At 51.3% G+C, this 21154-nt stretch overlaps 7 protein-coding genes and 3 non-coding genes across 10 annotated transcripts; 5 read left to right on the top strand and 5 right to left on the bottom strand.

Moving 5' to 3' along the window:
• Positions 1-235: 235 nt before the first annotated feature.
• On the bottom strand, positions 236-1062 carry BO86DRAFT_225200 (uncharacterized protein). The gene has a single exon (XM_025666950.1). The coding sequence runs from the start codon at positions 835-837 to the stop codon at positions 307-309; it is 531 nt and encodes a 176-aa protein (XP_025523147.1). The 5' UTR covers positions 838-1062; the 3' UTR covers positions 236-306.
• BO86DRAFT_225185 (protein serine/threonine kinase activating protein nimO) lies at positions 1030-3513 on the bottom strand. Its single transcript, XM_025666949.1, has 3 exons — positions 2900-3513; positions 1385-2743; positions 1030-1335 (listed from the first exon to the last, which is right to left on the bottom strand). The coding sequence occupies exons 1-3, from the start codon at positions 3413-3415 to the stop codon at positions 1222-1224; spliced, it is 1989 nt and encodes a 662-aa protein (XP_025523146.1). The 5' UTR covers positions 3416-3513; the 3' UTR covers positions 1030-1221.
• A 491-nt stretch (positions 3514-4004) lies between these two features.
• Positions 4005-6325, bottom strand: BO86DRAFT_392804 (aminopeptidase P family protein). The gene is made up of 10 exons (XM_025672881.1): positions 6039-6325; positions 5768-5965; positions 5568-5695; positions 5114-5506; positions 5020-5063; positions 4934-4967; positions 4660-4881; positions 4485-4603; positions 4303-4429; positions 4005-4245 (listed from the first exon to the last, which is right to left on the bottom strand). The coding sequence occupies exons 1-10, from the start codon at positions 6256-6258 to the stop codon at positions 4216-4218; spliced, it is 1515 nt and encodes a 504-aa protein (XP_025523145.1). The 5' UTR covers positions 6259-6325; the 3' UTR covers positions 4005-4215.
• A 322-nt stretch (positions 6326-6647) lies between these two features.
• On the top strand, positions 6648-7883 carry BO86DRAFT_459318 (pyridoxamine 5'-phosphate oxidase family protein). Its single transcript, XM_025677348.1, has 2 exons — positions 6648-6877; positions 6927-7883. Exons 1-2 carry the CDS (start codon positions 6814-6816, stop codon positions 7661-7663), a joined length of 801 nt encoding a protein of 266 aa, XP_025523144.1. The 5' UTR covers positions 6648-6813; the 3' UTR covers positions 7664-7883.
• Positions 7884-8073: 190 nt separating this feature from the next.
• On the top strand, positions 8074-9507 carry BO86DRAFT_371095 (SIR2 family NAD-dependent protein deacylase). The gene is made up of 2 exons (XM_025670306.1): positions 8074-8608; positions 8709-9507. The coding sequence occupies exons 1-2, from the start codon at positions 8278-8280 to the stop codon at positions 9341-9343; spliced, it is 966 nt and encodes a 321-aa protein (XP_025523143.1). The 5' UTR covers positions 8074-8277; the 3' UTR covers positions 9344-9507.
• Positions 9508-9760: 253 nt separating this feature from the next.
• Positions 9761-13926, top strand: BO86DRAFT_413248 (putative SNF2 family helicase/ATPase). The gene is made up of 3 exons (XM_025674723.1): positions 9761-9880; positions 9954-13267; positions 13324-13926. Exons 2-3 carry the CDS (start codon positions 10115-10117, stop codon positions 13735-13737), a joined length of 3567 nt encoding a protein of 1188 aa, XP_025523142.1. The 5' UTR covers positions 9761-9880; positions 9954-10114; the 3' UTR covers positions 13738-13926.
• Positions 13927-15435: 1509 nt separating this feature from the next.
• Positions 15436-16205, top strand: BO86DRAFT_392799 (uncharacterized protein). Its single transcript, XM_025672880.1, has one exon. The coding sequence runs from the start codon at positions 15582-15584 to the stop codon at positions 15735-15737; it is 156 nt and encodes a 51-aa protein (XP_025523141.1). The 5' UTR covers positions 15436-15581; the 3' UTR covers positions 15738-16205.
• A 29-nt stretch (positions 16206-16234) lies between these two features.
• Positions 16235-16325, bottom strand: BO86DRAFT_t281. Its single transcript has one exon. It is a non-coding gene; the product is annotated as a tRNA-Leu (tRNA).
• A 98-nt stretch (positions 16326-16423) lies between these two features.
• On the bottom strand, positions 16424-16539 carry BO86DRAFT_t280. The gene has a single exon. It is a non-coding gene; the product is annotated as a tRNA-Leu (tRNA).
• A 651-nt stretch (positions 16540-17190) lies between these two features.
• On the top strand, positions 17191-17306 carry BO86DRAFT_t282. Its single transcript has one exon. It is a non-coding gene; the product is annotated as a tRNA-Leu (tRNA).
• Positions 17307-21154: the final 3848 nt, after the last annotated feature.

The raw sequence follows: 21154 nt of genomic DNA, 5'->3' as shown, positions 1-21154 counted from the left end.
GGAGCGGTGGCTTCTCCGCCGGGGGCTGGGCTTGTTCCGGTGCCGATGAGGGGTGAAGGAAATGGGCCGAGGCATTTTATGCCGCAGTGACAAGTTCCTGGTCCCGGGCCTGCCTCAAACAGTTGGGAGTTAACAGGGTCATAGTAGTTACCTTATAGTAGTACTCTGGAAAATTGAACAACACTACAGGTTAAATACTATACCTACAGTCGCTATTGTATCCTGAAACCCCCAGTGATCATCAAGTATTCCATTCCTATGTAAATTGTGGATAAGAGCTGCTAACCAGCTTACTAGCCCTACTTACTATAATGAAAAACGTGCGAAGCTACCTAGATAGCCAGTCAAGCTCAGGGCCAGTCCATCTCTCAGGGGACCTAGCGATAGCCCCAGCAGAAGGGAAAGGACCGCGAGAAAGAGATGGACAGAGACAACCACCGAACGTAAATGCAAAGCATCAAGCATCAACACCAATCCAGGAATGCAGCCCCTTGTATGCAACCCCCCATGAAACACATCAAACCATGATTGAACCGAGAAGAAAAGAAAAGTAGAAGAGTAGACGACCGAAGGCAAATGGAAAAGGGGGCGAAGTGAGAGGACGAAACGGGCGACGTTGTCGGTCACATTGCATGCAGACGCCACCGCGAGACTTATCACTGATGTTGGACAGCTCGCTTCCTGCATCCGAAGCATGACCGCATGCAGTTTGCAAGACAACCGCCGTGCAGCCCGTACAGTCTCATGCCCGACCCCCTGCTTTGCTGACTTCAGCTGCCACGTGGGCCTTTCCAAGAGAAGAACTTCCGCCGCTGTCAAGGGCCGTTCCATGCACATGAGCTTGCCTCATAGGTCAAGGACGGACAGCACGAAACACTGCCAAAACCCAAAGATGCCAGGTGTCCTTGAATAGGCTGGCTGGGGATGTGAATAGCAATAAACGTGATAAGAAATTATAAGAAAGAAGAAGGAAGGACAGCTGTGAAGAATGTAGACCACGCTAATACATCATCGGCTGACGATGAGGGTGCCTGCTCGGAACCGCATGCAAAGTTGTATGTACGACATTCGACGAAAGGAAAAGGTGCTAAGGCCCTTCGTATATGATCCCTTGCTGAGCATTGGGGAAAACAACACGGCGACTCATGTGATGATTCGAGAAATGCGATATATTGTACATATCATATATCCACCTTTTTACTGTATTCTCGTGCCAGACTTTTACAATGCAAGTTTAGGCTTGAGGGGTCTCTCCAGCTGGATGAGCAAGGAATCGAGTTCGGCCCAGTTAGCTCTGTTTATAGCGAATTTGCGGTGCTTTCGAGTCATGATGTGCTAGAAAATGGTCAGTTGCTGTCTTCAAACGCGGTTCGGGAGGTCTCACCTCATCAAAGTCATCGAACTTATCCCGGCAGTTCTCACAATAACCTGGCTTGGGGTCTCTCCGTCGCTCCTTTTTCTTCGGAGTGGTCCCCTTTCGGGTACTTGCCAGTCGCTTTAGTGCCCCGGTGCCTTCTAACTGCATCGTCTCTTCATCGAACACATTCACGGCTTTCTCGGTGTGGCTCAGATTACTCGGCCGATTCTCATGGGTTCTCATCTTCAGATTCGTGTTCATGTTCGTGGTTTGGTGCGATGGTGGCACTGTGCCAGCGGCAATTACTCCGTTCCCTTTCTCCAGCACCTTCCGCTTCAACTCATGGACTTCCTTGCTCAAGCCAGCCTTAGCCCCGGGGGCAGCGGCAGTCGAAGAAACCATCTGGGAGCGGATGGCAGATGTGATGTTCGAGGGCTGTACTCCTGACGCTGCAGGTTCACGGCCATGGAAAAATGGACCCGTGCGCTGCATTGGAGGTGGACAAAAACTCTCGGAGCTCTTCCTCGGCGACTGTGGTCTAGCCGGCTGCATCTCCTGCATCTCAGGTTGCTTTGATTGGCAAATGACCTCCGCGGGACTATATTCCGGTGTTGCCTCCTTGACCTCGTCTAGGGTCTTAGTGATCCCCGGCACATTCAATTTCGTATCTCGGATTTCTTGAACGGGAACGGGTTTCGGCACCGGCTTCTTCTCCTTCTCGCGTTGGCGGGCGCGTTGTCGATCCAGCTCCTTCTTCGTAGGCGGCTCGTCGATGAACGGACACTTGCCCAGCGGTGCGCTTCTGAATTGCGGCCAAGTCCCATCCTGCCGTCTGACAACCCTGGCATACTCCCGGACCATGACAGGCCGGGTCTTTTCATCCATGTCATGAACGTAGATGAAAGGGCCTTTGAACAAGATCTGCTCCTTGAGAACCGAGTGAGGATTCCGGTCAGACGGACCGTTAAGCTCGTTTTGAAGCACTTGTGAGAGGTCGTTTTCCCCCTTGACCCTTGTGTGGCCACTGACAGCATTTGTAGTCCGAGTCGAACCGGTATGGCCCGCGATATCCCCATCATTAATAGTAGCAATCATCCGCTGGAGTTTTTCGATAGCCCAGATCTTCATGCGCATTTGCCGGGCTCGGTGCAGCACATCCATTCCTCTCTGTTCGCGCCGTGCATCGTTCTTAAGGGACATATGAAGGTGGCTTTCGGCGCTCTTGTCGAGTAGAGATGGATTAACGGTCTGCAAGGTCCCATCCGCATTCAATTGCTCTGTAGGCTCCGCGTTGATCTCGGTCGGGGTTACGGTATCATTTTCAGGGGGGATGGGGCGAGAGGTCACGACGTGGCTCACTTGACGCGAGAAGAATTTTTCTTCACGCTATAAAAGGTCAGCAAATATGTCCATGGCACACGAACAGGTATCAATAAGGTGCGAGTACACCTCGAGCCCCTTTACGCCAAGGTCCTCCGGTACTACTGAAGATCGAAGTGCAAGGCTAAAGTGTGGTGGGCGAGGGGGCAAACAAAAACTTACAGCTCCTAGAGCCAGAACCTGTCTTGAGCATTTGCTTCGGACATCCTCCGGGATACTGTCGAAGTAGAAGACGAATTGGGGGAAAGCCTTCCGATAATGTCTTTGCCACTGTCGCATGGCATCAAGCGTCTCGGCGGACGGCTTGTCGTTTTTGGTAACTTTTTGTTGACTCTGACGTTCCTTGTCCCGGACGGCAACCAACTTCCTCTCGAACGCGCTGGGCTGGGCATTGTTGGTCCGACGTGTAAACAGCTTGGAGTCCGGGTTCTGCAAGGCGGAAGTCCGGGGACGGGTGGGTGATCGCGCCTCCGGGTCCTGGCCATCGACTACCTGCTTCTTCGGAGGAGGCTGGCCGTAAGGGATGTCAAGCTGGGTTGACACCGCCCGGAGACGTTTGGCCGGCACGAGGCCTGACCTGTGAGGGGAATTGGTAGCATTCGGCACGTTTGCGAGTGGTCGGCGAGTCGACATATTAAGAGTGGTTCGAGGGGAGGGTGGGATGAATACTGCTGCCATGTGGTAACAATAGCGGCAGCACTATGAACGAGGAAGAGATAGGAGGAGTAGGCTGAAAGAGCAATAAAAGAGGGGCACTCCAGGCGAGCACGCGATGGGATTACACGTCTCGACGAGCAGAGAACTCGATCAGAAAAGGTCCATTGTCCACGCGATTATACGATAGTAAAAGGGAGTGGATGTGAACAAATGAGACTTAGATGGTCCCTAAATCCAAAGGGATCCAACCAATAGTCCCAAATCTAAGGAAGGAAGAACAGGAGGGCAGAGGAAAGTAGGGGAGGAGGAAGAGGAGTAAGTAGAGTGGTTGGTGGTTGGTGGTGGTGGTGGTGGTGATGATCGAAGAGAAGAGCCAGGCTAAGCGTGTCAGGGAAGGTTGGTGGAGACCGGGCGGGTTTGTTTTGGCTCGGGGATGTGCGCCTGACAACAATAGGCGTGCGCGAAGCATGAGCCCTGCCTCCTCCAAGAACATTCTTAATTCCCTCGCTATTCAGGCTCTTCAATAAATTGCCTGATGCTTAGCCTGATCCTATGTCCTTTTTCAAATCCCTTAACCACAATTTATTCTGGTTGTAAATTTGACTTGACTCTTGAATTCATCTTCTTGACCCAAACCCGGACGCGTTCGGACAATCCCGTTGATGCATCACAAAATGTATGACGTCTATCCTACCACCAAAACTTGGTTTGTATGTTTACCTGCACCTGAACGAGGTCATTACCTCTAGAAATGGGAGAGCTGGTTTCTAGTTTACAATAAAATCGAAGGGTATCAATCCAATATTCCTGTTCCTTCTATCCTAATCCCGAAGGGCTTCGATGTCTTCGACCTAAAGTAGCACCCAGCATGTCAGCAACAAATCAGACCGATGAAAAGGAGATCTTACCTCTTTCACAGCTTCTGTGGTCAGAACGATAGGATTCTCATCACCAACACAGACACTATCCTCAATGCGAATACCAATACCGCGGAACTTCTCCGGCCAACGGTCGCTTTCGGGGACATACAGGCCACTGGAAAAGAAAAGGATCAGTGTGAGCATAACAAAACTGGGCAGGGAATACGCACGGCTCCACTGTGATACACTGCCCTGCCCGCAGAGTATAGCTACGGGAATACCCTGAGCAGTCATGGACATCGAGCCCAACATAGTGTCCAACGTGGTGAGGGAAGAGGATTCCCATGGCCTGTCTCAAATCAGTACCTCGAACACTAGATTGAAGTGGCGTAGGACGGTACTTACATCCCCCGAGACGTCAAATCCGAGTTGTATCAATTGTTCCCGCAGACCGTTCTCAGCAATCGTGTGCAACCGATCCAAGCTCACCCCTGCATCTTCCCTGCAGAGGGAGAGACAGTGGCGGTGCACGCTTAAAACTGCGTTGTACAGGTCCTTTTGAGGGTCGGTGAATTTGCCATTGACAGGCCAGGTTCTCGTGATATCAGACACATAGGTGCCCGTTTCCTACGACACTGTCAGTTCTTGATCTAGGAGCTCTTTTGGAGAATATACTCACTCCGCCTCCGTCAACAAGGACCATGTCTCCATCCCTGGGTTATCGTATTAGAACATCACTCAGTGAGTACGACCGTAGATACTTACCGGAGCACATCGTCATTTCTAGTGTAGTGAATGCTCAAGGCATTCTAAACATGTTAGGCTCGGTCTGTCGTCTGGCATTGTGGGTTATACTTACGGAACCACCCGCAACAACCGGGACAAAGGCAGGGCCATCGCAACCGTTGCGTCTGAAGTTATACTCGAGGAATGCGGTCAAGTCTCTCTCCTTGGTGAATGTCTGCCTCATAGCTTCAGTGAACGCCCTGCCCGAGGCCTGCCCCACCCGGCGCATCTGCACGACCTCGTTTTCGCTCTTGAAAACTCTCATCTCGTTCAGTATCGGCTTCAGTGGCTTGACCTTGCGGTAGTCGACCAGTTTCTTCAACTTCTCGGAGGTAGCAGTGGGGCCGTAGAGGAAGCGATGAAGGGACGACCGCCCGGGGTTCAAGGCGGGAATATCCGTATAGATCGCCGTAGCATCCGACAGAATCTTGGGTAGCAAATCTCCGATGCGATCGATGTCCCCTGACTAGAATCCGGCTTATCGTCAGTGTCCGAATCATTCTATGTAACGGCACGAGCATGCCTACCTCGTCCGCGTTGAAGACATCAATGGCAGCGCGGGTACCCGACCGGGCTCCATCCCAGAGTTCGGCCTTTGCATCCTTTTCGCGCACGTACAAATGGAAGAGGTGATTATTCCCTGATCCGTCATTTGCTGCCAAAAGGGTCAGCATGGTAAACCCTCATCCTGAGTCGTTCTTATTATCCCGACATGCCCGAAACTCACCGACGATAGCTAGCGCACTAGGTTCGTTGAAGCCAGTAAGATAGAAGAAATTGGAGTCTTGACGGTATTCATTGAAGATCCCCGCTGCGCGATAGGTGACCTCCGAGGCAGCCAGCACGGCTACAGCATGCTTGGGTAGTTTGTTTGCGAGTCGCGAGCGGCGCTGGGCATATTCGAGGGCGGTGATTCCGGGGGTCACTTATCCAACAGAATCATGATCAGCACCCTGGCACAATATATTAAAGAAGCATAGGATAGAGTCTCTACTCACATTCACCCGGATTCAAGATATGAGGGTGTGTCTCGTGAAGCGGTTGACCGAATTTGAGTTCTGCGGCGGAGATGGAAGCATAGCTTCGGCGAAGCGCAAGACGCGGTTGACGCTGTTGGAGCGCCAGACGGCTAGAATGCGATAGGAAAGCGGAGGGCCCGGGTGTCTGGCGGGGGAGGTAGCGAGGCCATTGGCGGAGAAGCAGTTTGCATGTCGACATGCTTATCGAAGTACCACCATTGAAGGTGCGTCGAAGGCGCTAAGTTATCCAGAATTCACGTATGGCGTATGGTTCGGATCTTACAACGGTGATCTCCAACATCCGGGGTCCCAAGGTTTATGTTCCTGCCTCAGGCATAGACCTGCAAGCCTCTTTCGGCGCTGTCGGCCAATCAACATCAAGTAGTTTCCGATGGTTTCCTCCATCGCAGTCTGGATTGGCCGTGGCTTCACAATCGCAGTATCTCGGAGTTGGAAGACGTACCACAGCCCATGCTTCTTATTGCTGAGAAAAGTTGTCAATTGCGAATACTACCTAAGTGACTTATTACTATGCGTATACCTTGTGAACATGCTTACCGGAAGAATAGACCTAATCCTTTGTAGGATATTTGAGTGACTCATGACCGATAGACATAAATATACCTGAGCTCACCTCCCTTAGTGTCAATAGAAAGCACGTAACCTCACTTTACCATTCGACCTGTACTGTACAGCGTGGAAACCACCATATCTGCTCAATTTACATCAAACTTGCCAGGGACAATCCGACAAAATGGGAAGGACTCTAACATATCCCAAAAAACCGTCAAACACCGTCAACCGCTACAAACATCGAGGTAAGATAGTTCCCGCTCGGTAAGCACAGCTCAACTAACCACGATATAGCGACCTACGACCTCGGTGCCATCCATTCCATTATCAACTCCACCCAGGTTCTACATGTGTCCTTCAGCCCGGGGCCGTCGGAGCCCTTTCCCGCGATTCTCCCTATGATCGGGCAGATGGGCTCCTTCGACTACCCATCCGCCAGCATCGACGAGCCGCTGGATTGCTACCTCCACGGCTATGTCAGCTCTCGGATCATGAACCTTGCGCGCGACTCGGAGGGGGAGGGCCTGCCCGTCTGTGTGGCGGCCAGCAAAGTCGACGGGCTTATCCTATCACTGACGCCCAACTCCCACAGCTACAACTACCGCTCTGCCATCATCCAAGGCTACGCGCACCTGGTCACGGACGAGGCGGAGAAGCTGTACGCGATGGAGCTCATCACGAACTCCGTGCTCGCAGACCGCTGGGCCAACACGCGTGTGCCGCCCGACCGCGCCGAGATGTCCTCCACCGTCATTCTCCGAGTCAAGGTCGTCAGTGGCAGCGGGAAAATCCGCGATGGTGGGGTGTCCGACGAGAAGAAGGACACTGGCAACGAGGAGGTCACCGACCGGGTCTGGACGGGCGTGGTACCTGTCTGGGAGACGTTTGGGGAGCCTGTTCCGAGTGAGCAGAACAAGGTGGCCGATGTGCCGGACTATATCAGCGCATTTGTGGCGGCGCAAACTGCAGGAAACCGCGAGTATGCGGAGAGGGCCATCGGAATCCAGCTGCCGAAAGAGGAGCAGCATTGACATGGGTTGTGTTGGAGTACTTGAAGCTTCTCTTTTTTCTGTTAATAAGTTGATATTGTTTTCGTCAATAAGCGGGTAGATATCCTTCAATTGATTGTGCATCTGAGCTATTCATGACAATATGAACTTATAAATGGATGGTGAGTCGAGGTTGCCTGGAGACATTGTGCGGGGTATGGTGAGGGGATCTGGACTCCAGGCTGGACGTTGATGATGCTAGGCTAGACACAAAACTCCACCAACCAACCTCTGGTTAATAGGATCAAAATCGAGACATGAGTTCTAAGTTCTACTCTTAAAGCAAGTCAATGTAGTAGAATCAAATGCTTTGGTAATAACCCGATCAATGGATCACGTTGGAGATAAAGTTCTTTCAACGCATATACTTCGGTGGCTACCCCACGTCATCGCTTAGCGTCCCCTCTCATCGGAACGCCAACATGCTGTCAACTTCCGATTCTTCAAGCGACCGGTCGGAAGGAGAAAAGGGTTTTCTCAGTGTGCCTACCTAGAGTCGACTTCTCACATTGCTGCTATTGGGACTCAATTTGTCCGTAGCAAGGCAGGCTACTAGATCCACGGACCTACTTCACCTCGGTCCAGAGGCTACCATCATGGCTTCATCCGCCATCCCAGCAGCAGACCTCAAGTCATTCACAGACTACCTTAAAGGGTGCAAAAGAGTTATTGCCCTCCTAGGAGCCGGCATTTCTGCCTCCTCTGGGCTTCCCACCTTTCGAGGTGCTGGTGGAATTTGGCGATCATACGATGCGACTGCCCTGGCAACTCCTGAAGCATTCAATGCCAATCCAGACCTGGTATGGCAATTCTACAGCTATCGAAGGCACATGGCCCTCAAGGCCCAGCCCAATCGTGCACACTACGCTCTGGCCAAGCTAGCCAAGAAGAATTCCAAATTCATCACGTTGACACAGAATGTTGACGGTGAGTCTGAGACTGCGCTACCGAAGAAAATCGGGGAACGAAGAGAAAATAAAGATTGTTTTATTCGCACACTAACCAGTTGCCTTTCTCCCAAACACAGGTCTCTCGCAGCGAGCAGGTCACCCCTCTCACCAGCTCCACCTCCTCCACGGTTCCCTTTTTACCGTAAAATGTACGTCTTTCTACTGCAGCTACTCGCGCGAAGATGACTTCACCGACCCGATTGTGCCTGCACTCGCCCTTCCAAAGGGTGCGGCAAATCTCGAGCCATCACCCGAAGATTCGACAGGCGAGCAGGCGTCTCGAGCTTTGGCGGGCGCGCTGAAGGGCGGAGAAGGCGAAGATGCAGAGCTGGATATCTCTGATGAACGGGTTCCTCTGCCCGCGCTGAGTCCCGACGTCCTTCCCCGCTGTCCAGAGTGCAAGGAAGGGCTTCTACGGCCCGGGGTGGTGTGGTTTGGGGAAAGTCTACCGCTACGAACGCTCGACTATATCGACAAATGGCTGAGTAAGGACACGGTGGATCTCATCTTGGTGATCGGGACTAGCTCGCAGGTCTATCCTGCGGCAGGGTATGTCGATAAAGCGCGCGCAAGGGGTGCCAGGGTGGCGGTTGTTAATATGGATCGCAACGATGTCGGGTCTTCTGGGTTGACCTCGAGGGATTGGTTCTTTCAAGGCGATGCTGGAGTCATCGTACCTCAGATATTAGAGCCTGTTATTGGCAAGGTATAATAAGGGAGGAACTCAGAAGAGGGCTCTGACTGGCGATCTAGAATGACAGTACAGGCTACGCAAAGAAGAGAAGAGCGGGGTACTGCTGCTTCACCGCAATCTCTTGTGGATACCATCGTAATATTCATTGGACGTTTCCGATTTGGCTAACCAGTTAATGAAACGTCATGGCTCTCAAGTCCAAGCTCCAAATTCACTCTAAATCCCCAGATTTTCATCTGTCAAGGGCTCAGGGCCTTGTCTTGCAGGCTCAGGTTCCATGTTGGGTCCATGCGTCCGAAGCGGTTGCCGGGGCAAAGAGGGGGTACCAAACCAAACAAATGATAGCGCTATCGATAAAATGTGGCAGGCGTCGGCACTAACAAATACCAGGTCTACGTAGCGGGATCTTCTCTTCGGTCTCCATCTCAACCCCTCCATCCCTTCCCCTCCATCTCTTTTCCAGTTCTGGCATATCCTAAGCATCCTTTGCTCGATCATGATCTGAAGTGAGTTTATACTTGGCTTTTTAGCTTCCACTTCTTCCTCACCCCTCGTGTGTACTGCAATACTTCTACCTTTCGCCATCATTGTGGGTGTGCCTTGTTAACCACTTGACCGGTCTTAACAGAATCAAACTAGACTTCCGCAACCAGATCAGGAACACAAACAAGTGATCTATTGCTCTTTCCAGAAGCTCGATGCATATATCAGACGCATAAACCAGCGCGGCGCGGCAACTACTAACCTACAGGACCTTACCAACAACACTTCACAACCACTACCATCAACATGGCGCGCGAAAGTGATGCTCCGATAGACCTCATGACGCCTCGCCGGCCAACTGACGGGCAGCAACAATCAAAGCAACAGCAGCAACAACAGCAACAACAACAACAACAACAACAACAGGCTCGTCGTGTTCATCCAGAGTTCGGGAAAGCAACTCCTCTTCGCCCAGTGCAACACCAGAGTCACGCTCACCCGAGCCAGAAGACTCATCACCCGAACTCTTCCACCACTGCCAACAACAATCGAGGCAACCCTTTCAACATTCCCAAACCCAACCAAGCTCGCCCCGAACATCACCGATCCCAGCAACATGGACGACCTCAGCACCAGCCTTTCCCCCATCACAAAGGACCGATGACCCCAGGCCCTGCTGGAGGCTTCTCCACCCCTCGTCGGGCGGATACCTACGACCCTTTCAAGCCAGTTCGCCCCTCTGCCTACAACAACAACCGTTTCTCCCGCCCTACTAACGACGATGTCGTCGAGATCCGCCGGCCCGAAAACTTCACATTTGATACCCCACGGGCGCCCAAGACGTTCTTTGCCTCCAAGCCATCGGCCATCAAGATGTCGAATGCGTCCCGAAATCTACAGAACTTCGTCGATCTAACCGGTGAGGGTGGGTTCACGCCGAGTGCGCGGCCCAAGAATACGGGATTCGGGTCGATGGATGTGAACGGGTTCGTGGATACGGCGAAGGCGAATGAGAATATCAAGGCATTGTTGGAGGGAGCATTTGAGGACGACGAGGACAATAAGAAGAAGAAGGATAAATCGAAAAAGAAAAAGAAGAAGAAGGACAAGAAGAGAGATTCCAAGAAGGAGAAGAAGGACAAGAAGAGAGATTCCAAGAAGGAGAAGAAGGAGGATTTGACGAAAGAGAAGAAGCAGGACACCCTTGACATTGACGATCTTGCCGCGCAGCTGGAGGGCGTGACGGTGAAGGAGACGAGAAGCTCAGATGACAGTGAGGATGAAGACGAGACATCTTCGAGCTCGCCTAAAGCCTCCGCTGAGGATTCGGCGAAGGAAAAAGAAGAGGAGGTTAACAGTGAGGTTGATGCTGAGTCAGAAGACGAGGAAGACGAGGAAGACGAGGAGGAGGAAGATGAGGATGACGGCACAGTGGAAGGCCTCAAGGTCAAACTACTTCCTCACCAGCGGGAGGGTGTCAACTGGATGTGCGATAAGGAAACTGGTCGAAACAAGACGAAGGGTGTCCTTCCCAAGGGTGGCATCCTAGCTGATGATATGGGTCTCGGGAAAACTGTTCAGACAATTGCCCTGATCCTCTCCAACCGGAAACCTGCAAATGGATTAAGAAGATCTAAGTCTGAGGATGAGGACGACAGTGACGAGGACGAAGACGAAGATACTCGGAAACTTCCGCCCGGTCTCAGCAAGACCACTTTAGTCGTCGCACCTCTGGCACTTATCAAGCAGTGGGAAGCAGAGATTCAAGATAAAGTTGAACCCTCACACAGGCTCCGCGTGCTAGTTTACCACGGCACTGCACGCGCAAAGGCAACAGACAACTTGGAGGACTACGATGTTGTAATCACTACCTATGGAACTCTGACGTCGGAGCATGGTGCGATCGACAAGAACAAGAAGAAGACGGGCATCTTTTCGGTCTACTGGTATCGGATCGTCCTGGATGAAGCCCACACGATCAAAAACCGGAACGCCAAGGCGACCCAGTCTGCTTGTGCTCTCGACGCGGAATATCGGTGGTGTCTATCGGGAACGCCGCTGCAGAACAACCTTGACGAGCTCCAGAGTCTCATCAAATTCCTACGAATCAAACCATTCAACGATCTAGCCAATTGGAGAGAGCAGATCACGAAGCCCATAGCTAACGGTCGCGGCGGTCTTGCCATTGAGCGCTTGCAGGTCTACCTCAAGATCTTTATGAAGAGACGGACTAAGGATGTCCTGAAGCAGAACGCCAATCTCAAACCGGGTGAAGAGGGCAAGGGAGGTGAAAAGAAGAAGTCCAATGGCTTCCAGATCGTCAAACGAGAGGTCGTCAAGGTTGAAGCCGAATTTATGCCCGGGGAACTGGACTTCTACAAACGCCTTGAACAGCGTACAGACGACAGTTTGGAGAAGATGATGGGCGGTGAAAAGGTCGACTATGCCGGCGCGTTGGTCCTATTGTTGCGCCTCCGGCAGTCGTGCAATCACCCCGACCTGGTCAAGAGCGATCTTGCAAAGGACAAAGATATTCTCCTGCAGACAGGAGCCACTGGTAGCCAACAGTCATCTAACAAGAGCGATGATCTGGACAGCATGGCGGATCTGTTTGGGGCACTGAGTGTGGTGTCCAAGAAGTGTGATATCTGCCAGATGGATCTTAGCAAGGACGAGGCATCGGGCGGTAGGAGCAGATGCAGAGAGTGCCAGACTACGTTGGATACGAACGTGATGACAACCGACAGAAAGAAAAGGACTGGTCCCAACGCAGTCATTGATCTGACAGAGTCACCTTCGGCGCGCCGCTCTGAGGCCCAGACAGCTCGACTCCGCAGAAACAGAAGAGTGGTCCTCGACAGCGATGATGAGGATGACGAGGATGGCGAGGATGGCGAGGATGGCGAGTGGATAGTCCCAGAAAATCAGCGCAAGGAAGCCACTCTCGGGAAGGCTGGGGGAACCGACGATGAGGATGCTGAGGGGGGTGGTGAATGGCTCAACTCAGATGATTCTGACACTGACGAAGATGAACCGGACTCACCGAGTCGGAAGCCTACGAGCATACGGAAAGAGACTCATGGCCTTGTTACCGTCGATAGCGAGGACGATGATGACATCTACCTGAATCCTGGGGATGACGCCGGCGACGTTCTTCCGTCTACCAAAGTCCGCCATCTCATGAAGATCCTCCGACGCGAGTCGGCAGACCACAAGTTCATCGTCTTCTCTGTTTTCACCTCCATGTTGGACAAGATCGAGCCCTTCCTGAAGCGCGCGGGTATTGGATTCGCGCGGTATGATGGTGGCATGCGTAACGACCATCGCGAAGCGAGCCTCAACAAGCTTCGCAACAACAGTGCCACAAGAGTTCTTCTGTGCAGTTTGCGAGCTGGTGCATTGGGACTGAATCTCACAGCCGCGAGCCGTGTAGTCATCCTGGAGCCATTCTGGAATCCTGTAAGTTGAAATCAGCCTTCTGGGTGTGAGGACTCATACTGACTTTATAACTCTAGTTTGTCGAAGAGCAGGCGATTGATCGGGTTCACCGACTAAATCAGACCCGGGACGTCAAGATCTTCAAGATGATTATCAAAGGCACCGTGGAGGAGCGGATTCTTGACCTTCAGGAACGCAAGCGGGAACTCGCGAACGTGACCATTGAAGGCAAGACCGCAGCTGCCAAACTCACGATGAAGGACATGATGGCGCTGTTTGGCAAGGATGCCGAAGCGCGATACAACGGAGACAGCAATATCGACCTGACGCAGACCACCAAGCTATTGACCTCTGGGGCTGATGGCGGCTCTCCGTACGTGAGCAAGAGCAACGCAAGCCGATCCGCCGAGTCGCAGTCGCGCGAGCGCAACCGTCAGCAGGGCAATCGTGCCTCTCGGACGGAGGATTCGGTGTATGGGAGACGGTGGTAATCCCGATGATGGTTGCATGATCAAACTTTGAAATGCATCGTGTAATGGGTAATGAACATGGACCCTTGACAGGTGGTCAATGCATTAGAAGGTGTTGGTTGGGGTTCAGCTAGAGAGATACACGGTTTCCGGACATTTACTAGTGCATTACATTTTGTTATGTAGATATGGATGAAATCATAATTTCGGGGTTATGCTGCTTATTTGCCGGTAGACAGCGGGATACATTTCCAGAACTTCTGGCTCGTATCTCGTATCTCCTGGAGTAGGAAGATGGTAAGTTAGTATATAGCTTGGCAATCCTGTCAAACCATACTCCGCACTGTTTCACGACTCTGCCCACCGTTTCAGATCCGGCAGGGATCAAGGAAGGTAGGCCTTACAGATATAGTCTTTCTGTCACCCCGGCCTATTGACTAACTTATCCGTTTGGCGTATGGAGTATGTGAATTGGAAACAGGCGATGATCCAGACTATTACAACCCACATCCGGCCTTGTCTATCCTTGACCACGGGAGCTGGGGTCTCCCTCGCGCCGGATTTGAGCAAGGGCTAACTTAGGGGGTCTTCTTGCTTCTCTTGCTTCCTTTGTTCTATTCGGATCTATGTCTTCCGTGGCGAAGATGATATCGATCATCCTCGTTTTGATCATGGCGCTTGGTGGGCGTTGAGACAATCGATACCCGAGACTATGCTGATGGACAAGGGACAAAGGCAATTTGACAAATCCTCTTCCCTCACTCCTCTCTTCCCTGATCTTGATCTTCACTCGCCCCTTTCGATTTATCGCCTCCGCCACTACTATAGTCATGATCTTTCATGATTCTGTATATGGTGGTGGGGTGGAGAGGGTACAGATTGCAATGTGAGATAATACTTTGTACAGCCCTATGTAGTTAGGGCTGCGGGGTAAGCTGGATCAGGGTTGCTGTGTTCCTCCTCCGATCAAGGTCAAGCCTTAACACTCCTTCAAGTGGATGCCTTCCTAGCAGGAAGGAAGGGATGAGGGGGTAGTGGGGCTGTGGACACACACAAATCAATACCTAGGCACTGATGCAGAAATCTTGATTATCTCGGTGCCTTAAGGCTGTGCAGGATTGATTGAATTTGCATTTCCGGCGGTACGGCGAACCGCGAATGAGATCCGGGGAGGTGCACAGTGCGTTAGGTAGTCTATGTGATCTGTCACAATGATGGGACGGTTGGTGGGTGGCGACGCTTAGTTGGGTGAAGGGCTTCGCTTTTGTTCGGTTCTATGGCTTGAGGTGTGGGGATGGGATACTCATACATTGATTGAATATACTTATACTACTCGAGTGGGTTTGTGTTTGCTGATGTGGTTGGTGGCTTTGCGGGATTGAGTGGTGGGAGGAATTCGTCAGGTAGATGATATATTTGGTGGTTTTGTGGATAGTGTGCTGTGGTGATCGGCGTCTCTCCTCTCTTGCTGGGATTTGGTGGGTGATACTCCGTAGTAATCAACTGTAGCTGTCTGCTGTGGTAATATACACGTGTACAGTCCATGATCATATGTCCACTGACCTGGTGCCGTAGGTCCAGGGGGATAATGACGCCACTATCTAGCCTATCTAGCCTATCTAGCCTCAGCATTCCTAGAAACCATTGGACTGATTGGGGCAAAAGGGGTGGAGAGGAGACAGACAGCCACTGCCATAAGTACTCCTACTCTGCAGGCCCTGCACAATAATTACGAAGGACTATAGACGTAGACCGTGTGGAGTGATGAGACCCTTGCCCGCTAATCACTCGTCACGGCCAATCAATTGGATTTGGAATTCTAGCCCTGCCCAGACAGTCCCGAGATAGGCTAACTGAAGACCGAAATGATATGGGATATCCGGTCTGCATTGCTGCTGCTGCTGCTGCCTAGCCCGCTCATGGTATTCATTATACTTGTTCTGCTACACTTGGGACAAGTGAAATGCGGTAGCGAGATCTGCCAAGTATATCAGAGTCGGACAGTGAGCCGTATTCGTTAGGGGTTGCTGGACTACTGGTCATGCTGGCAGATAAGCGATTTGGTATGTGGTTCATGTCAGCGGGAAATGCCATCCCCCGTTGCCGATCAACACGGGACGTATGAGTCCGTTGGGGGAGTGCACCAGCCCCTGATACGAAAGGCTGGATGGTCCGGTCTGTGGCTTGGGTGGTTGCGGGGAGTGGAGGTTGTTGTCGATCAGGGAGAATTGGCCCCGGTGATATTGCCTGGGAGGGTTAGAGATGTGGTGCGATTGGGAATCGAGCGGGTTGGTTGGTGCCTTCCCTAGATGTTCTGTCTGGGTGGTTATATCCCGCGGACTATCGGCGCAATGGCGTGGTCATGCTGCAGGGGATAATGGAAAGCAGGGTCATGCCTGGGTTACGGGTGGAAGTGGGTAACAGATGTAGGGTTAATTGAGGCAAAAAGAATGGCTGATGAGTTAGTTCAGCTTGTTTAGGTGGTGGATTGATGTGCATAAAGTATGCAAAAAGGAATTGGCAAGAGCGCGGTTCGAACGCACGACTTCTTTCGAAGATCAGAGTTCAATTTCTTAAATCTGACGCCTTAACCACTCGGCCATCTTGCCACTCGCAATAGGAAATACGTTGAAACCGGACGATTGAGTCTGAGGCAAACACCACAGCTCCGTACAAGGGGAGATGAGAGCAGTTAGACAAAAAGCGATGACAAGAGTGGGATTCGAACCCACGCCACTTGCGTGACTGCAATGCTCTTCAGATGTGATCTGGAGAAGGAATAGTCCTTGAGTGCAGCGCCTTAGACCGCTCGGCCATCTTGCCCTTGTTGAAATTGGAGCTTGCTAGTACATAATAAGACCAATGCAGTCAGTGTGTATCCATGCTGATTGATCAGTCCTACAAATGGATTTGTTGTCCGGAGAAACTATAAGAACTTCGACTTCGTGTAGAATCATAATCATTATAGTTCACTCTAGGGTGGTGGATACACCATCAAACCACGGCAGAAAAAGTCGCTTCTTACACAAGCAACTCCGTATGTGCGACGTAGGTATATATAAATCGTACGTACAGCCGGTCGATTTGCCGGTAGCTCGGCTGATCTCCCACGGATATCCATCAGCCAAGATCCATCTCAGACTCTACAAGTAAGAGCTACAACGCACCGGTGCACAGCACATAATGTCCACTGGAGCACATCGGCCAGGAATACAAAACTGAAAGTGCACACCAAGCTTCACATTCGAGAGTACACTCTTTACGGATCTCCCAACTTGAAACCTACATACCCATGCCTGACATTCTATGCGGGATCAGTCAACATTGTGCAGCCTAAACAGACACGCGCATTGAACCCCAAACAAGAATCCAGAAATATAATCAAATCAAGTGTAATAAGACCGTTGAGTAGTCGTCACCTGTCTCTTTTAGCTTTGACTATGGTTTCCATTTTGGAAAATATTTGTCATCACGGGCAAGATGGCCGAGTGGTCTAAGGCGCTGCACTCAAGGACTATTCCTTCTCCAGACCACATCTGAAGAGCATTGCAGTCACGCAAGTGGCGTGGGTTCGAATCCCACTCTTGTCATCACTTTTTGTCTATTTGAACTGCTCTCATCTTTTTAACATGCCGCTCTGCATCGTCCTCAGCGTGTGTACGTACAGCTTGTTGATTAGCTACACCCTCTTTTTTTTTTTTTTTTTTTCTGTATGCACCCGCTCCCGGCCCTACTGTCGCTGTCCGATATTTAGCACACCTTGCAAGAACATAACCACAGCACGGGAGACGAGCTCGTCACACTCGCACCGCCTGTCGCTTGTCTCCTGCACTAGGACCACCCCTAAGGAGAGCTAAGGTTTCCGCCCGGGGACGGTCACCGCAACACAGCGTCTCAGACTAACCAAAAAGCTGGCTAGGCCCGGCCGATCAGCGCCGTTGACGAGACGAGACGCTGGATGCAATGGGCGAGGGATCCACCACACCTTCGGGCCAAGAGACTAGGAGGAACTTTGGGGGTCGGACCCGCCTTACTAGAAACGATGATCCTGCAAATTGGGGGGGGGGGGGGAGGGGGGAAGAAATGGATGGATGGGACCAGTCCAAACCTAACCTACTGGATGTTTTCCCTTGGGGGCGTGATGACCTTGTTTGTTCCTTCATGATGATGGGGCAGGGGGTTTACCATGGTGTAGGATAGGCGAGGCAAGCGTTCGCATCGAACACGTTTCCCAGCAGTCCGTTGCTGGGTTGAGCCTCCCTGGTCTTGGGATTGTTTGCTATATGTATGTACGAGTATCAACTCGCGGAAGGTCGATCGAGAGATGTATAGACCATCAACTAAATAGGTATGTACTATGCAAATCGCATCGGATGCTGACAGACAGTCAACCAACCCATCACTTTAACTCTGACAGGGATTACTCTGCAGCATTCTCCATTCACCCAAACCTGAAACACCAGACCAGGACCGACAGGGATGGATGCAGCTAGCGTGAGCATCAACCCAGCGTACATGATCTGCGGGCTATTCGTGGCAACAGGGTGGGGTGGGCTTTTGTTCTCCGAACTTACACCTACGTACAATATAGTAGGGACTGTGCAGTGACGGGCAATGCCTGCTCCCGTGAACGGCGTACTCCGTACGGTCGTTCCACCAGATGAAAGAGATTCTGCCCCCAAGCGGCAGCCGGGCAAACTGGGTGCATCCGGTTGGTACAGCACTTAGACTGGTTGGGAGGGTCAAAAACGTGGCGGCCACGAGATGTTGCCACGCATAACCCTACGATTGGTTTTCTGGGAGAAGGAAGAGAAGGAGGAGCGCAGGGAGGGATTGGCTCAAATACCGTGGTTGGTAGCCCTGACCGAAATCATGCAGGAAAGGAAAGAGGAGAATGGAAGAAGGAGGGAAGGCGACATGCGACCGCAGAACAAGACAAGCGCACGGGCGGCGGCCACTCACTCGGACAAGCAACTAAGCAGCAACTAAGCAGCAACTAAGCGGTGAACAGATCATGTGAACGGTGAAACAATCATCAATCTACCTGTGAACAGAGGTACGGTCTACTTCCCAGAAGTACCGAAGCCTTCGATGGATGTTCCTTGCGTGTGTTGGATAGATCCATATCCATCCAGGTATCCATCGATGCATCCATGCATCCACCTATCAATCAATCATCAGCAACTAGATCAAACGATCGATCGGGAGGGGGGGGGGCTGTTTCTGGCCGGACCAGGCTGCATGGCAAGGATGATGTCTTCTTTCTTTGTTCGATGCTAAAGTAGTGGACATTAGTCTGGATGGTTGCTAGGATGGTTGACAAGGATGTCTTCATTCTTGTAATTATCATGAAAGGGGCTCTCTGCCTGCCTGCCTGTCTGTCTCTGACTCCATCCAGTATGTTCCTTCCTGGCCCGGGGACCCTCTCCGATGTCACCGGATCCAACCATTTCTTTTAGCTTTTCCCCAGCAGCCTCGATGTCTCCCCACCACATGATACATTTACCACCCTTTGGTTGCTACTTGGTATTATCCAACGAATAGTGATTCATACCTCGCTTGCTTGGGCCCTCTCAACGGGAATCCTCCTTCAACGTTTGCCCCTTTTTCTTCTAGCCCACCCTTTGAGCTTCTTGGAAACTAGGTTGTCATCATCACCGCGCCGACACCAGTCAGCGTCGCTTATAGTCGCTCGACTATAATTGGCCCTACAGCATAATTAAACTCAGTACGCTATCTTCTAGGCTGGGGACTCACCCCCGATACCGTGGACAATTCGACAGGATTGGCGATGACCACATTCTCCCACCAGATCAGCTCAGCCGCAAACGATCTTGACATCTACATCCATCGCATAGTCCGAGCCCGAGGACCCAGATCGTTGGATCCAATCGTATGGGTCAGTCAGCTCGTGTTGGCGACGACATAGTTCATCCTGTCTTGCCCTGGTTTTACCCTTGCTCCCCCGTAGTCGAGCATCATGTCTTCCGGAGCTTAAATCCGAGAGGATTTGGGGCCCGAAGCTAAAGATGAAGAAAGACAAACAAACATCCAAAGCGACAGGTTTGACAAGCCGAAACAAGAAACAGAATAAGAAAAGAAGCCGACGCCGAATTAGAAGCAGGAAAAAGCAACCGTCGAGAGGCTACTGGCGAAGAAGTGATCCAAGACGGGGGGATACTAGTCTAGTTGGTAGTATCTTAGTGGTAGGTAGACTAGTAATACGAACAGCATAAGTTAGCTTGACCCGAGTAGTTATTCCCAGCAATTAAGGAATTATTGACATGGATTTGAGTTGAACACCATTTGGGGGCTTCATGAGCTTCTAAGGCTGACTTTGGGATTTGGTTGAGTTTTTTCTTTTTATTTTTTTATTTTTTTTTCTTCTCATTATTTTTTCCCCCCTTCTCTCTTTCCGTATAATTTTGTATGCACATTGATTAGGTTAGTTCATCGACAACCGATTACCTTGCTTGAAGGCGGGAGGAGATCTTTAGGAGGCGACTACTCCGGGCCCGCCTATGCTCTCTCTCACTCTCACTCTCCCTCACACTCTCAATCTTTCTCCCTCTCCCTCTCTCTCTCAGACTAAGTTTCACTTACAAGCATCCATAGTCCGACCGATCAACCGACCGACCGACCAAGCTGGAGACTTCCTCCTCCCTCAGCTCACTTACTCACTCACTCACTCACTCACTCACTTAACGTTGTTACTACATGTTACTACAAGTAACTACAAACTCCTTCTCTCTGCCTTAACCATACCTAGTACCTACCCTCACTTACTCTTTCTTTTTCCCATTTCCCATTTCCCTTCTATCAATTACACTACACTATCTTAGGGGCTTGCTTTCTTCCCCCCGTTCCTCTCCTCCTTACACACCCGACTCGGAAATTCCTCAGTAACTTTTCTTCCCGCTCTTCTCTCTCCGTTCCTCTCTCAACCACATACACCTTTCCTCCTTCCCTCCCCCCTCCCCCCCTTCTCCTCGTCTTCCCCGAATAACCCTCCGCTTCGTGGTCCTTGCCGGGTCGTGTCTTGTCTTTTTTATTTTCATTTTTCTTCTTCTTATTATTTTTTTTTTCCGATTTCCCCCCCTTTCCCAATCCATTAATCTTCTCACACCCTCACACCTCCAAACTCACCGCAACCTGTCTCGACTGCCAGAACTCTCTTCATTGGGGTAGGTCTCACCTGTCAGATTGCTGTCTTTTCCCCTGCCAATCGGGGAAATGAAACCCCTCCGCCCACGTTCTTCCGCGCTCTGCAGAGACCACTGCACTCTTCCGCATTTCTCGAATCTCTAACTAACTTCTGCTTGTCTTGCCCAGTATAGCTCTCTATGTGTGAGCTCGCCGATTGACCTATAAATCCCATTCTGCTCCAGCCGTTCCCCGTGCCGAAATAAATCTCCATCCGATTCCCTGGCCTCTTTCG

The sequence above is a fragment of the Aspergillus japonicus genome, assembly GCF_003184785.1.
Source record: "Aspergillus japonicus CBS 114.51 unplaced genomic scaffold BO86scaffold_77, whole genome shotgun sequence".
Classification (NCBI taxonomy): domain Eukaryota; kingdom Fungi; phylum Ascomycota; class Eurotiomycetes; order Eurotiales; family Aspergillaceae; genus Aspergillus; species Aspergillus japonicus.
Note: the sequence above shows the minus strand (reverse complement) of the source record. Positions and strands in the feature narration are given on the sequence as shown.

What these genes read in the sequence shown, in the direction of transcription:
- BO86DRAFT_225200 (XM_025666950.1), bottom strand. Translation starts at nt 837, where the DNA reads ATGTGCATGGAACGGCCCTTGACAGCGGCGGAAGTTCTTCTCTTGGAA.
- BO86DRAFT_225185 (XM_025666949.1), bottom strand. Translation starts at nt 3,415, where the DNA reads ATGGCAGCAGTATTCATCCCACCCTCCCCTCGAACCACTCTTAATATG. An exon ending in AGGTTCTGGCTCTAGGAGCT is followed by an intron (nt 2,744 to 2,899) that starts GTAAGTTTTTGT and finishes GACCTTTTATAG; the next exon opens with CGTGAAGAAAAATTCTTCTC. An exon ending in AGTTCGATGACTTTGATGAG is followed by an intron (nt 1,336 to 1,384) that starts GTGAGACCTCCC and finishes ACCATTTTCTAG; the next exon opens with CACATCATGACTCGAAAGCA.
- BO86DRAFT_392804 (XM_025672881.1), bottom strand. Translation starts at nt 6,258, where the DNA reads ATGTCGACATGCAAACTGCTTCTCCGCCAATGGCCTCGCTACCTCCCC. An exon ending in TCCTTGTTGACGGAGGCGGA is followed by an intron (nt 4,882 to 4,933) that starts GTGAGTATATTC and finishes ACAGTGTCGTAG; the next exon opens with GAAACGGGCACCTATGTGTC. An exon ending in CCACAGAAGCTGTGAAAGAG is followed by an intron (nt 4,246 to 4,302) that starts GTAAGATCTCCT and finishes GTGCTACTTTAG; the next exon opens with GTCGAAGACATCGAAGCCCT.
- BO86DRAFT_459318 (XM_025677348.1), top strand. Translation starts at nt 6,814, where the DNA reads ATGGGAAGGACTCTAACATATCCCAAAAAACCGTCAAACACCGTCAAC. An exon ending in CAACCGCTACAAACATCGAG is followed by an intron (nt 6,878 to 6,926) that starts GTAAGATAGTTC and finishes ACCACGATATAG; the next exon opens with CGACCTACGACCTCGGTGCC.
- BO86DRAFT_371095 (XM_025670306.1), top strand. Translation starts at nt 8,278, where the DNA reads ATGGCTTCATCCGCCATCCCAGCAGCAGACCTCAAGTCATTCACAGAC. An exon ending in GTTGACACAGAATGTTGACG is followed by an intron (nt 8,609 to 8,708) that starts GTGAGTCTGAGA and finishes TCCCAAACACAG; the next exon opens with GTCTCTCGCAGCGAGCAGGT.
- BO86DRAFT_413248 (XM_025674723.1), top strand. Translation starts at nt 10,115, where the DNA reads ATGGCGCGCGAAAGTGATGCTCCGATAGACCTCATGACGCCTCGCCGG. An exon ending in TGGAGCCATTCTGGAATCCT is followed by an intron (nt 13,268 to 13,323) that starts GTAAGTTGAAAT and finishes TTATAACTCTAG; the next exon opens with TTTGTCGAAGAGCAGGCGAT.
- BO86DRAFT_392799 (XM_025672880.1), top strand. Translation starts at nt 15,582, where the DNA reads ATGATATGGGATATCCGGTCTGCATTGCTGCTGCTGCTGCTGCCTAGC.